At 48.1% G+C, this 14,530-nt stretch overlaps 1 protein-coding gene across 4 annotated transcripts in view; it reads left to right on the forward strand.

Moving 5' to 3' along the window:
• M1AP (meiosis 1 associated protein) overlaps positions 1 to 14,530 on the forward strand; it is a 41,991-nt gene that overhangs the window by 21,003 nt on the left and 6,458 nt on the right. For 3 of the 4 annotated variants that reach the window (XR_014472894.1, XM_083179073.1, XM_083179081.1), the window contains exons 4-7: positions 1,936 to 2,104; positions 2,184 to 2,324; positions 7,276 to 7,408; positions 10,312 to 10,453. Coding sequence is in view for 3 of the 4 variants with exons in the window: in XM_083179073.1 (XP_083035199.1) it covers positions 1,936 to 2,104; positions 2,184 to 2,324; positions 7,276 to 7,408; positions 10,312 to 10,453 (585 nt within the window). In the remaining variant the exon portion in view is untranslated. The remainder of the gene's footprint in view (positions 1 to 1,935; positions 2,105 to 2,183; positions 2,325 to 7,275; positions 7,409 to 10,311; positions 10,454 to 14,530) is intronic. The other variant, XM_083179090.1, reaches the window with a different exon arrangement.

Genomic DNA, 14,530 nt, shown 5'->3' on the forward strand with positions numbered 1-14,530 from the left:
CTAGCACTTCCCGAACCCCGCACCGCCGCGGACCCGACCTATCCAGCAATGGATAATACTTCCACCCTTTTGCTGGTATAGGTCGGGTCGCACGCCTGGTACTGAGTTCTGGAATGTGGAGCGGACGGACGCGCCCCCAATTGTTAATGACGATTAAATATGACCAGAGAGACAATAAGTGAAAAGCGCTGGTTACGTAATAAGTCCGCAACCAACGTACCCTTTATACCTAACTACGTGCGAACAAAGCGTAGCGCAGCGTAGCGTACCTTTTATTGTATTATGTACACCAAGAACCAATACCTTAATCAGAGATTCCTTCGCAGTACTTTGTCTCTAATCTGCGAATATACCTTATCGGACAGTGTCCGTAATATACCTTGTCGCTATTATGCGAATAAACAGACACGACCACTGTATAGAAATAAGGAGATAAGAACTCCGTAAAAAAAGTTGTATTTAAGTCCCTAATGGACAAAAGGGGGTTACAGAAATAAGAATAAACAGGTATAACAAGTAATACAATATACTAACAATGAACACTAAACAGACTCTGCTAAGTGGAAAGAATACAGATACAAGACACAATCAGCCAACCAATACAATAAGGATAAATACCGTTAATGCAACCGTTACCCGTCTCATCAAATATGCGAAGTGCAGTCCGGTCAGAGCTCACTATCGTTCAGGGCTGAACTATAGTCCGGTAGAAAAGTCATGGGAAGGTAGATGTGCCGAAGAGACTTTGGCTGCTCTGGGTCGCCTATCTTATAGGGTCAGAAAGGGGAGGTCAAAGGCCGTTCTCATTGGTCAGAGGTCGAATGTCAGGTCAGCTGTGATTGGGGGAGTAAAATGATACACTGGTTTGGCTAGGTCCAGGGGAGTGAACTTTAAGAGTCCTTTGTTTGGTGGTTTCGGCGTCAGCAGTGATAAGAACTGGTTTCATCTGGATTTCTCTGTTACATTCTTTTAACAGAAACTGTCCCTGGAATGTGGATTATGTCCATAACTATCGAGCCGTGTATATTGCGGAATATTCGCAATGACCGGAATACTTCGCACAATGAACGGAACGGAACGATACTAAACACGATACAGACAGATGTATGCAGGGCTAACTAAGCTATGTGTGGCGTTCTAAACCTTTAACTATATTTTACTTAGTGTCAGTATGTATTTATGTGTGATAGTATGGCTACTCTTCTGGTCCACTTTGTCACACATACTCGGGTATGGAAACTTTATTTGCGCAACTCTGCGAACCAAAATGGCGGCCATACTATCCTAAAATGGCGTGTGTGTAACTCGACTTCCATACACCATATGACAGTTGGACATCTCTTATATTGGGCAGGATGGTGGGTGGTTACAAATGATGTATGTGCATGGCTGTAGAGAACTAATAGTGTTTGAGTTGCCCAAAGATCTTAGGTTCCCGATGCCTAGCTGAGAATGGAACCATGGAACGCACACAGAGTAGTCCAGCTTTCCGAAGGCTGTAAGCCTGGTGGGATATGGGCACAGGGGGAATCATTAGTTGTGGGTGGTGTCCAGCCCGATGTATGTAGGCCCCATCTATATTCTCCCATAGCTGGAGATCGCCCCCTTCAGGAGAACAGCTGCTGGTGCAGTAGAAAGGATTAGTGTACGTACCTACTATAGGTGTTTGTGCCTTACACAGTATTTCTAGAGCCACACGTGGTCCCATATAGCGACATGGACTTCCATAAGGGAGCTAGAAGGTACGCGGATGGGAGTATATATTAATACCCGGTATCTGACATGGGAAAGGTGCCATTTACAGGACCTGGAATCCAGTAAGGGTTTGTGGGGGGGGGGGGGGGGTGATTACTGTATACTCAGTATATTGATCAGTACCGGAATCTGGTGATTGGCAGTGACTATCTAATGCTCCTTGGTCTGTTCCGTCATCAGGTGACCGTTCTGTCCACCCGCCTGGGACGTGAGATCGCCTCCGAGCTTGACGATGGTTTGCAGGAAGCTGATCTGACCACGTTACGCAGAATGCTGGTCCTTCATGTTTCATGTGACGCGGAGGATACCGGTAGCCCCATCACCACACCAGAGTCAGATCCAAATGAGTGTATGGAACACGTCTGTATGTCATCCGCTCTGTATGCTTACTGATCGCTTTGTCAGCCATATTGGTCTTTGTCACCCAGGTTCCCATGTATGTCACATTGAGTTTTCTTCCACTCCGGGGGATGTTCTAAGCTTGGAGACCTTCTTCAAGTCATGGCTGCTGAAAAGAAATGGTGAGCGAGAAGAAGTCCACCTGATACTACCAGGAAAGGGTTCAGAGTGTAAGTGTAACGTAACCGGAACATTACATGATGGAACATGAAGGGAGAGATTTACAGAGTACAGTATATCCCGATAGTAGAGGTTCTGACCCCCCCTGCAATGTGGGAAACAGGTTTGCCTAAGCTCTATTATATCAGGTAGCAAAAAAAGGTACTGTTCTCTAATATTGGGGGACCCGCGGGGTGCTGGCGTTGCTGGGGAACCTGCAGGGTGCTGGTGTTGCTGGGGGACCCGTGGGGGCTGGAACGGCAGTGAGTGGAGCTGCTGAACAATTGGTTTAAAACCGTGGGGACTCCAGTTGTCTTTATTTATTTGGTATTGACAAGGAAATAAGAGGTTAAAAAATCAAAACATACATATACAAGATAAAGTGACGAAGATAAAGATTGCAAAAATATACATCTGACCAACCACCAAATGCCAATGAGCAGCTAAATAGATGCATCTGGCAGAAGCTTAAAGTGTGTCTACAATAACATCGTATATTTATGCTGTTTAAGACTAGGCAAATTGCCAGCAGTTATATACTCAGTCACCAGTAGAGGTCAGCAGTGATCAGTGGAAAGGTGTACAGGAAAATTGATTGTGTGAAAAATACATTACTGTCTAAGGCCCTTATTCTGATTCGCGCGGTACGGCCCGCGTGCGGCCGTACCGCCGATGTTTTCCGTCTGCACATGCGCAGAGGTCAATCTGCGCATGTGCAGGCGAATTCGCCGCACATAACGTTACTACGCCGCAAAGGGGGCGTATAGGGGAGTGAGGGGCTTCATGCCCTCATTTCCCTATGTATACGCCCCGCGTTTCATGGGCGTTCCCATGCAAACGCGGGGCGTACGCATGCTAATGAGGGCATGACGCAACTCATGGGGGCGGAAAGCTGACGTCGCCGGATGTCAGCTTTCAGCCCCCATACAAGCTACCACACGGACGATTGTCCGTGTGGTCTCAGCTTGCGGGAGCTGCCGCGGCGTGCGGACCTGCCTTCGATGGTCGACGACCATCGAATGCAGGGGGCAGCTCCCACCATGGTGGAGGCGTAGCCTCCACCATTTTTATGCGGATCGCCAGCCGTCCGTGTACGGACGGCCGTGGCGATCCGTAGGGTGGGCGGGGATTCGTCTGGTGCGGTCGGAGCCGCATATGCGGCTCGACCGCACCAACCAGAATAAGGGCCTAAGAGATCCACACACTTCTTAACCCATTGAGGCCAATGAGAAAATGTATCCAGTCTTTCCAACAGTGTGACATACAATCATCAAGGCATATGCCACAAGGGAACATTCCCTGAGCATCACACTTTGCATCCCCCTATACGAGTCTGCCTACACGTTTTAAAATTCTTTCCAACACCAATGTTTATCTTTGTCACTTTATGTGTATATGTATAACGGAATGGGATCATTCGTCAGACTGCATTTAGGTCTACAAGCATTAGGTTGACTGCATTTAGGTCGACATGACTGGAGGTCGACAGGGTCATTAGGTCGACAGGGTCAATAGGTCGACTGGTGTTAGGTCGACAGGGTCATTAGGTCGACAGTGGAAAAAGTCGACATGGTTTTTTTTTTTCTTAACTTTTTCAAGCGTCAACATAGCACCGCGTCCCCTCGCATGGCTCGCTGCGCTCGGCACACTATTTTTTTCTCCCACCACGCCCTAGTGCAGTGTCAGCACATGTCGACTTACCCCATGTCGACCTTTTGCATGTCGACCTTCCCCGTGTCGACCTAATGACCCCGTCGACCTTATAAAAGTCGCTAATGACCCTGTCGACCTTCAGTCATGTCGACCTAAATGCTGTAGACAATATGACCGTATCCCTTTTTTAACCTCTTATTTCGCAGTAGTGGGTAACTCCTTGTCAATACCAAATAAATAAAGACAACTGGAGTCCCCACGGTTTTAAAATTCAAAGTTTATTAAAACAGAAGTAAAAAATTCTTTCTGATCGGAGTGCATCCATCTACAACTGTCTTTTTCTCCGTCCTCCTTTTGATCACTGACCCCCAGTTGGTCAGGATAGCACCCCCGCTATATACAATAAAAATAGCGGTAACTGCCCAATAATACAGGGGACAAAATAGAAAAATTGAGTGCAGAATCCACAACCCATCTGTCCCCGAACAATTGGTTTACCCTACCTGTAATTCAGGTAAAATATAATGTGTCCTGCAGTGTGAAATGTTTACGGAAGCAGATTGTGTACAAGGTTTAAATGATTTTGTAAGGGGGGACCCTGTGTGCTGGGGTGTTTGCGAAAGTGGGGACCCTGTGTGCTGGGGTGTTTGTGTATGAGGGGACCCTGTGTGCTGGGGTGTTTGCGTAAGTGGGGACCCTGTATGCGGGAGTATTTGCGTAAGAGGGGGCCCTGTGTGCTGGGGTGTTTGCGTAAGTGGGGACCCTGTATGCGGGAGTATTTGCGTAAGAGGGGGCCCTGTGTGCGGGAGTGTTTGTGTATGAGGGGACCCTGTGTGCTAGGGTGTTTGCGTAAGTGGAGACCCTGTGTGCTGGGGTGTTTGCGTAAGAGGGGACCCTGTGTACTGGGGTGTTTGAATAAGGGGAAACACTGGGTGTGGCGGTCAGCCGGAATGTTTGTGTAGCTTTCAAATAAATATGCTAATTAGTTAATTAAATTATCCTGAATCAAGTTATAATAGCTACTGTTCAGTGTATTAACATACATGCATATACCCATTCATGCAAGCAAACATAAATACATACATACCCCCCTCCCCCGACGTCTGTCCTCTTCTTCAGTAAGGCTCCAGGGGGTTAAAACCCGAACCCCGAACTGGAGAAGCCAGCAGTGTCTATACTTGCCTCTGTCCCCCCAGCTACTCAGGAAATATGTCACTGAAAATCCCCTCAACCAAGCAGGGCTGAGAGCTTGGACACAGCTACATCAGGTCAGTGCCAGATTAAGCCTTCGGGGGGCCCGGGGCACTTTAGACAGGGGGCCCCCTTGCACTTGTCATTATTGGCCGCAAAGTGGATGGATTCTGAAAATTGTTTGCAGCAGTAGAATTTGTATAAAGTAATAGATTAGAGGTCGAAATTTTTAGAAAAATCACAAAGTGTAACTTTTGCAGAGTCCAAAGTCTGCCAAATTGTGCCATACATGGCGCAATAAAACCAAGATGTATGTGGACACATATGTGTGTACATATATATATATATATATACACATACATACTTACCACATGAAAAGTCTGTGTTTGTCCCTCTGCACCTTACTCTGTAGGAGACCTCACAGTCCTAGTGCTGCCTCTGATTAAAAACCCTCCCATGACTAAGCTGCTGCTGCTGCTGTTCTCCATGGGCCTGAGAAGCATGTAATGAGCTCCACCAATCAGAGCTCAGCACAAACCTCTCAGCCTCTGCCCTCTGGTGCAAAGTGTCATGGGACTAAGTCAACTACCAGTAATGCACAGCACACTTGTGCAATCATTGTGCCTAGGATCCCGATGCTCAGCACCATTAATCATTGTCACATTGGCAGATAGGTGAAGCTGCAGCACTACCCCACTCCCATGCACAAAACCTTTAGCTAAAAAAAAAAATATATATATATATATATTTTTTTTTTTAAATACATGCCAACACAGGGGGCCCCTAGCTAGAAGGGGGCCCAGGGGCACTGACCCCTTGTGCCTCCATTATAATCCGGCCCTGCATCAGGTGGGGAACTCCCCAGAGGTCAGCCCTTTCTATGGGCCTTATTCTAGTTCATTCTTTCTGACAAAATCCTTCCTAGATGGACAAAACCATGTGCACTGCAGGGGGACAGGTGTAAAATGTGCAGAGAGAATTAGATTTGGGTGAGTTATTTTGTTTCTGTGCAGGGTAAATACTGGCTGCTTTATTTTTACACTGCAATATAGATCTCTAAACCCCCACCCAAATCTAACTCTCTCTGCACATGTTACATCTGCCCCACCTGCAGTGCACATGGTTTTGTCCATCTAAGAAGGATTTTGTCAGAAAGAGTGAACTAGAATAAGGCCCCATGTGAGAGGAGTCCCAGTGAGGTCTCCATATTTGGTTTTGCTTTTTTTTTTTTTACCCCCTGGAGCACAACTGCAGAAGAGGACAGACCTGCGTTGGAGTCGGGGGAGGTGAGTATGTATGTGTGCTAGTGTTCATGTATGTTAATAAAGCTCTACTTTTCTGGGTGTCATTGTGAATTTATTTTAACATTGGTTATGCAGTGGGACTACAAGTCCCAGCAGGCTCTTTAATGCCCCATATGCTAGGACTTGTGGTTCTCCGAGTCCCTTCATGCACTTGTTGTTCCATAACACAACCCAGTGTTACATTTTATTTCTATTTTTAACTACAAAATGATCAGCCCGGTGTCCAGCGCCCAGGGGTACCTGGGATTTAGCCCTGGAAGGGTTGGGCCTGGGGGAGAGAACCCTTATTTGGGGGATCCCCACTCCCCCAGGTACCCCGTCCAGGGCTGACCAGCCAGGGTGTTCATGTTGTTTGACCAGGGGGAACTTGTATAAAAAGTATCCCCCATCTGTGGCATTACCCTGGTGGCTTTTGGAGCCTGGTTCTGGTTCCAAAACACAGGTCTCTCTACTCTTTTTCTCCCCTGTATATTTGGAACAAGGATGGTCAAAGAGCCTGGTGTTGGTGGTTTCTTAAATACAGGGGGACCCTATCAATCCCCCCCCCCCCCCTTATTTGGGAAAATAGTGGTTATGCTGCGGTGGAGAGGATAGCAGTTTTTTATTTATTTTTTTACAAACTTTTTGTACAGAACCATGTACAGATCTCACTGGGTGGGATTTTCAATGTGGAATTTTTTTTGGTCATGGCAAAATGCGCTATTTTTACCGTAAATCATAGACTACTATATTACTAAAAACCGCACCCCATTTCACCCTAGGTGTTCATGTTCTGCTAAGTATCAAAATAATAACCTGATTTTTATTTCTCCAGTGCGAGTGATCTGCGATGTGCATCGGCCCCTTCTAGACCCTGGGCATCTTCTCGCTGTGGGAGATCAGAATACATCTACCCGAGTTGTTCACACCACAAATGGTGGAGTCACCCAATCCCTCAGAGTCATCAGGTATAGACTGTTATAGAGAAGTCCACTGCAACAGAAACCAGAAGACCAGATAGATCTGCTCCAGCCCTCTGTAACTGGGAACAGGAAATATGATCCCCAAATCTGCTCCAGCCCTCTGTAACTGGGAACAGGAAATATGATCCCCAAATCAGCACCAGCCCTCTCTGTATCTGGGAACCGAAATCATAATCCCCAAATCTGCACCAGCCCTCTCTGTAACTGGGAACCAAAATCATAATCCCCAAATCTGCATCAGCCCTCTGTAACTGGGAACAGGAACCATAATCCTCAAATCTGCACCAGCCCTCTGTAACTGGGAACAGGAACCATAATCCTCAAATCTGCACCAGCCCTCTGTAACTGGGAACAGGAACCATAATCCTCAAATCTGCACCAGCCCTCTGTAACTGGGAACAGGAAATATGATCCCCAAATCTGCACCAGCCCTCTCTGTAACTGGGAACCGGAATCATAATCCCCAAATCTGCACCAGCCCTCTGTAACTGGGAACAGGAACCATAAACGCCAAATCAGCACCAGTTCTCTGTAACTGGGAATCGGAATCATAATCCCCAAATCTGCGCCAGCCCTCTGTAACTGGGAACAGGAACCATAATCCCCAAATCTGTATCAGCCCTCTGTAAATGGGAACAGGAAATATGATCCCCAAATCTGCTCCAGCCTTCTGTAACTGGGAACAGGAACCATAATCCCCAAATCTGCACCAGCCCTCTGTAACTGGGAACAGGAACCATAATCCCCAAATCTGCACCAGCCCTCTGTAACTGGGAACAGGAACCATAATCCCCAAATCTGCACCAGCCCTCTGTAACTGTGAACAGGATCCATAATCCCCAAACCTGCACCAGCCCTCTGTAACTGTGAACAAGAACCATAAACCCCAAATCTGCTCCAGGAGTTTTTTGTCTGGAGGAACACTTGCTTCAGGGCCATCCGGTGCAGTCCAATGTCGTGGAAACTGTTGCTTATATATATTATCAGGGGACACTCTCAGTCGGTTTGCCATGGCAGAATTCTCCTGCTTATTCCGTTGGGCGATGAAAAGGATTCCTGCTCTTTTAGCGATCTTCATTCCGGGCATCCTCAATTAGGTCTGATTTCTTGAGCGCCAAACCCTTCACGCCGGCAAATGGGCTCTTCATCTGGAGGTGTTCCAGATGCTGGTCCAGTATTGGTGCATGCCAGAGGTGAACCTGATTATGTCTCTCCACAATTTCAAGGTTCCCCTGTACGAGTCTTGGGCTCAAGGTCCGGATATTGCATAGTACATGCCTTGTCGGACCCCTGGCCCTTCGCCCTGATGTACATCTTCCCTCCGATCTCCTTGCTCCCTCATGTCACCCGCAAGCTGAAAGTGGAGGGGGGCATGGTAATAATGGTGGCCCCAGATTGGCCCAGCACGGGTCTTGTACTCAGATCTCCTGGATCTCCGTGGACCCGCTGATCCCTCTACGGTTGGACCTTCTCAGCCAGGGCCTCTGTCTGCATCTGGACCTTCCTCGTCTGGCTATGATAGGTTGGCTCTTGAAATTTACTTGTTGAGGGCCAGGGCTTTTTCACTAGGATCATCTGTACTATACTCTGGGATTGCAAGCCATCATCGGCTGGTGCCTACTGTACTACAGAATTTGGAAGACATACTTTGCCTGGTGTTCTGCTAGGCGCTTTATTCCTAGAACTTTCCACTTGGTAATGATTTTGTCCTTCCTCCAAAAGGGTTAGCGGCAAGTTTATGACTTTCTTCTTTGAAGGTCCAGATTTCAGCCTTATCTATCCTTTTCCATAGGAAACTCACTTTCTTACCGGATGTTTGCACCTTTTTTCAGAGGGTGCTTCACATTCAGCCATCTTTTGTCCCCTCAGTAGCCCCATGGGACCTTTCCTTAGTTCTCAGAGCTCTTCAGGCTCCTCCTCCTTTTGAGCCTCATTGTTTTGTGAATTTTCCTACTGGCCATTGCGTCATCTCCGATCTTTCAGCCCTCTCCTGCCGTTCCCCCTTTTTTATTTTATTTTATTCCTGGATAGGGCTGTCCTTAGAACTAGACCAGGTCACTTACCTAAAACTAAAGTTTGTCTAGGCTCCATGCGAACCAGGAAATTATTATCCCAGCCTATTGGGGACTGTAGAGGTGGGGCAGAGGGGGAGGAGCCTGGACTGCCAGGAGGCAAAAGGTTTTAACCTGTTTGGTGCCAGGTTACTCCAACCCTACACCCCAGCATCACCCTGTGTATTCTGTGGACCTCAAAGAGAGCATACTGCATACTGAGAGGTCTCCCTCCTAACCTAGTACCACAGACCATCTATCCTCAGTTTGCCTTACTGCCATTTACAGCTTCAATGGTGCCTGAAATCAATCCACAACTCCCTATACCTACAAAGATGTCTCTCCTATGCCCATGTGGTTCTGTCTCCCCTACATCCATGTGTCTCCAATGCCTACTGAGAGGTCTCCTGTGCCATCATGTCTCCCATGCCTACTGAGAGGTCTCCTGTGCCATCTTGTGTCTCCCATGCCTATAGAGAGGTCTTCTGTGCCATCATGTCTCCCATGCCTATAGAGGTCTCCTGTGCCATCTTGTCTCCCATGCCTATAGAGAGGTCTCCTGTGCCATCATGTCTCCCATGCCTATAGAGAGGTCTCCTGTGCCATCATGTCTCCCATGCCTATAGAGAGGTCTTCTGTGCCATCATGTCTCCCATGCCTATAGAGAGGTCTTCTGTGCCATCATGTCTCCCATGCCTATAGAGGTCTCCTGTGCCATCATGTCTCCCATGCCTATATAGAGGTCTCCTGTGCCATCATGTCTCCCATGCCTATAGAGAGGTCTCCTATACCACCTACCTCCTTTCCCTACAGGTTACTGTATTTCTTTCCACCTAGGGCTCTGTCTTCACAAGGAGTATGCGGGTCCATGTTATATGGACTCCCTTCTATTCTCACACCCACTGCATGCTGGGAGCTAGATTGGGACCAACTGGAAGCCAACCAAGAGAACTTCCATGCACTGAGCCACTGCTTGCAGGTGTGTATTGTAATGTGCCACAGAATGGGCTTACTCTGCCCCCCATGTCTCTGTATGAGAATTGGTCATGATGTTTTATTGTCAATAATCTTCATATAATTACTTTACCAATCAATGACCAATCTGGGAGTAGGGATGGACCTCACCAAGCTAACCAATAGGCAATGGATTTAAATAAGCCAATGCTCGTGTGTTTAAGTTTCCCCCCAATCACTCAAATAAGACAGTTGGGCGGAACTGGTGTTGTACCCACAGAAATGCTTATAAAGGGGATATTCCGGATATATACTTAGAATCAGGGCAGCTTTATCCAAAAGGGAGCATTGCATGATATAAAAGCACCAGAATTAAGTTATGTTCACATCTTCCCTTCTGAGTAGATGCCTCCACATCACCGTGTCTTCCCTGCCACTTACTGAGTGTATTATTCCCATGCCACCTGGCCTACTGAGTAGTTGTCTCCCCTTCCACTATATCTCCCATGTGTCCTGAGTATGGGCCTTGTGAATAGGTGTCTTCCCTACCACCATGTGTCCACCTGGCCTACTGAGTAGTTGTCTCCCCTTCCACTATATCTCCCATGTGTCCTGAGTATGGGCCTTGTGAATAGGTGTCTTCCCTACCACCATGTGTCCACCTGGCCTACTGAGTAGTTGTCTCCCCTTCCACTATATCGCCCATGTGTCCTGAGTATGGCCCTTGTGAATAGGTGTCTTCCCTACCACCATGTGTCCACCTGGCCTACTGAGTAGTTGTCTCCCCTTCCACTATATCTCCCATGTGTCCTGAGTATGGCCCTTGTGAATAGGTGTCTTCCCTACCACCATGTGTCCACCTGGCCGCCTGAGTAGTTGTCTCCCCTTCCACTAGATCTCCCATGTGTCCTGAGTATGGCCCTTGTGAATAGGTGTCTTCCCTACCACCATGTGGCCACCTGGCCTACTGAGTAGTTGTCTCCCCTTCCACTATATCTCCCATGTGTCCTGAGTATGGCCCTTGTGAATAGGTGTCTTCCCTACCACCATGTGTCCACCTGGCCGCCTGAGTAGTTGTCTCCCCTTCCACTAGATCTCCCATGTGTCCTGAGTATGGCCCTTGTGAATAGGTGTCTTCCCTACCACCATGTGGCCACCTGGCCTACTGAGTAGTTTTCTCCCCTTCCACTATATCTCCCATGTGTCCTGAGTATGGCCCTTGTGAATAGGTGTCTTCCCTACCACCATGTGTCCACCTGGCCTACTGAGTAGTTGTCTCCCCTTCCACTATAGCTCCCATGTGTCCTGAGTATGGCCCTTGTGAATAGGTGTCTTCCCTACCACCATGTGGCCACCTGGCCTACTGAGTAGTTTTCTCCCCTTCCACTATATCTCCCATGTGTCCTGAGTATGGCCCTTGTGAATAGGTGTCTTCCCTACCACCATGTGTCCACCTGGCCGCCTGAGTAGTTGTCTCCCCTTCCACTAGATCTCCCATGTGTCCTGAGTATGGTCCTTGTGAATAGGTGTCTTCCCTACCACCATGTGGCCACCTGGCCTACTGAGTAGTTGTCTCCCCTTCCACTATAGCTCCCATGTGTCCTGAGTATGGCCCTTGTGAATAGGTGTCTTCCCTACCACCATGTGGCCACCTGGCCTACTGAGTAGTTGTCTCCCCTTCCACTATATCTCCCATGTGTCCTGAGTATGGCCCTTGTGAATAGGTGTCTTCCCTACCACCATGTGTCCACCTGGCATTCTGAGTAGTTGTCTCCCCTTCCACTATATCTCCCATGTGTCCTGAGTATGGCCCTTGTGAATAGGTGTCTTCCCTACCACCATGTGTCCACCTGGCTGCCTGAGTAGTTGTCTCCCCTTCCACTAGATCTCCCATGTGTCCTGAGTATGGCCCTTGTGAATAGGTGTCTTCCCTACCACCATGTGTCCACCTGGCCGCCTGAGTAGTTGTCTCCCCTTCCACTAGATCTCCCATGTGTCCTGAGTATGGCCCTTGTGAATAGGTGTCTTCCCTACCACCATGTGGCCACCTGGCCTACTGAGTAGTTGTCTCCCCTTCCACTATATCTCCCATGTGTCCTGAGTATGGCCCTTGTGAATAGGTGTCTTCCCTACCACCATGTGTCCACCTGGCCTACTGAGTAGTTGTCTCCCCTTCCACTATATCTCCCATGTGTCCTGAGTATGGCCCTTGTGAATAGGTGTTTTCCCTACCACCATGTGGCCACCTGGCCTACTGAGTAGTTTTCTCCCCTTCCACTATATCTCCCATGTGTCCTGAGTATGGCCCTTGTGAATAGGTGTCTTCCCTACCACCATGTGTCCACCTGGCCGCCTGAGTAGTTGTCTCCCCTTCCACTAGATCTCCTATGTGTCCTGAGTATGGTCCTTGTGAATAGGTGTCTTCCCTACCACCATGTGGCCACCTGGCCTACTGAGTAGTTGTCTCCCCTTCCACTATAGCTCCCATGTGTCCTGAGTATGGGCCTTGTGAATAGGTGTCTATACCACCATGTGTCCACCTGGCCTACTGAGTAGTTGTCTCCCCTTCCACTAGATCTCCCATGTGTCCTGAGTATGGCCCTTGTGAATAGGTGTCTTCCCTACCACCATGTGTCCACCTGGCATTCTGAGTAGTTGTCTCCCCTTCCACTATAACTCCCATGTGTCCTGAGTATGGCCCTTGTGAATAGGTGTCTTCCCTACCACCATGTGTCCACCTGGCCGCCTGAGTAGTTGTCTCCCCTTCCACTAGATCTCCCAGGTGTCCTGAGTATGGCCCTTGTGAATAGGTGTCTTCCCTACCACCATGTGTCCACCTGGCCTACTGAGTAGTTGTCTCCCCTTCCACTATATCTCCCATGTGTCCTGAGTATGGCCCTTGTGAATAGGTGTCTTCCCTACCACCATGTGTCCACCTGGCCTACTGAGTAGTTGTCTCCCCTTCCACTAGATCTCCCATGTGTCCTGAGTATGGCCCTTGTGAATAGGTGTCTTCCCTACCACCATGTGTCCACCTGGCCTACTGAGTAGTTGTCTCCCCTTCCACTATAGCTCCCATGTGTCCTGAGTATGGCCCTTGTGAATAGGTGTCTATACCACCATGTGTCCACCTGGCCTTCTGAGTAGTTGTCTCCCCTTCCACTATAGCTCCCATGTGTCCTGAGTATGGTCCTTGTGAATAGGTGTCTTCCCTACCACCATGTGTCCACCTGGCCTTCTGAGTAGTTGTCTCCCCTTCCACTATATCTCCCATGTGTCCTGAGTATGGCCCTTGTGAATAGGTGTCTATACCACCATGTGTGTCCTATGCCTACAAAGATGTAGGCGATCAGGTCTGAATAACCCCAATGTGTCTCCCTGGCCTACAGAGCTGTCTACCATGTCTTCTGATATGACTCCTGTGCCAGATGTATTTACCATGCTACCAAGTGTATCCCATGTCTACAGGGTGTCTTAGAGGTCTCCCTTACCACCATGTGTCTGCCATTCCTGAGAAGTCTCCTGTGCCACCATGTGTTTCTCTCATGCCACCCTTTGTCTCCCATGTCTCCCTTACCACTATATATTACCTATGCCTACTAAGATGTCTTCCCTAACACCATGTGTCACCTATGTCTATGGAGTTGTCCCATATTACCATGTGTTTTCCATACATACTGAAATGTCTCCCATGTCTAAAGAGATATTTCCCCTGCATTTGCCGTGCCTTCTGATTGTGTCTTCTGTGCTTACAGAGATTTCTCCCCTACACCCATGTGTCTCCTATACCTAATGATAGGTCTCCTGTGCCACCATGTGTGCATAGGAGATGCCACTGTGTCTCCCATGCCTACAGAAATGACTCCAGATGATTTATCTCGCATTAACATTCCTAATACGGCACCATATGAACCTGCATGCAACTCAGAATAAGGCCCTATATGTTGTTCCTTTTGGAGCCATCCTCTTTGGTTTAGTGCTCTGGTGTCCTGTGCAATGACATGCAAAGTACCTTTATACACACATTTGTTGATGCTAAGCATGTAATATACATTTCTATTGCTGGATGTGTTATATTTATGTTAAAATGTTCCTTTCTTCC

Source organism: Crinia signifera, chromosome 1 (assembly GCF_055691185.1).
Source record: "Crinia signifera chromosome 1, ASM5569118v1, whole genome shotgun sequence".
In the NCBI taxonomy this organism is placed as follows: domain Eukaryota; kingdom Metazoa; phylum Chordata; class Amphibia; order Anura; family Myobatrachidae; genus Crinia; species Crinia signifera.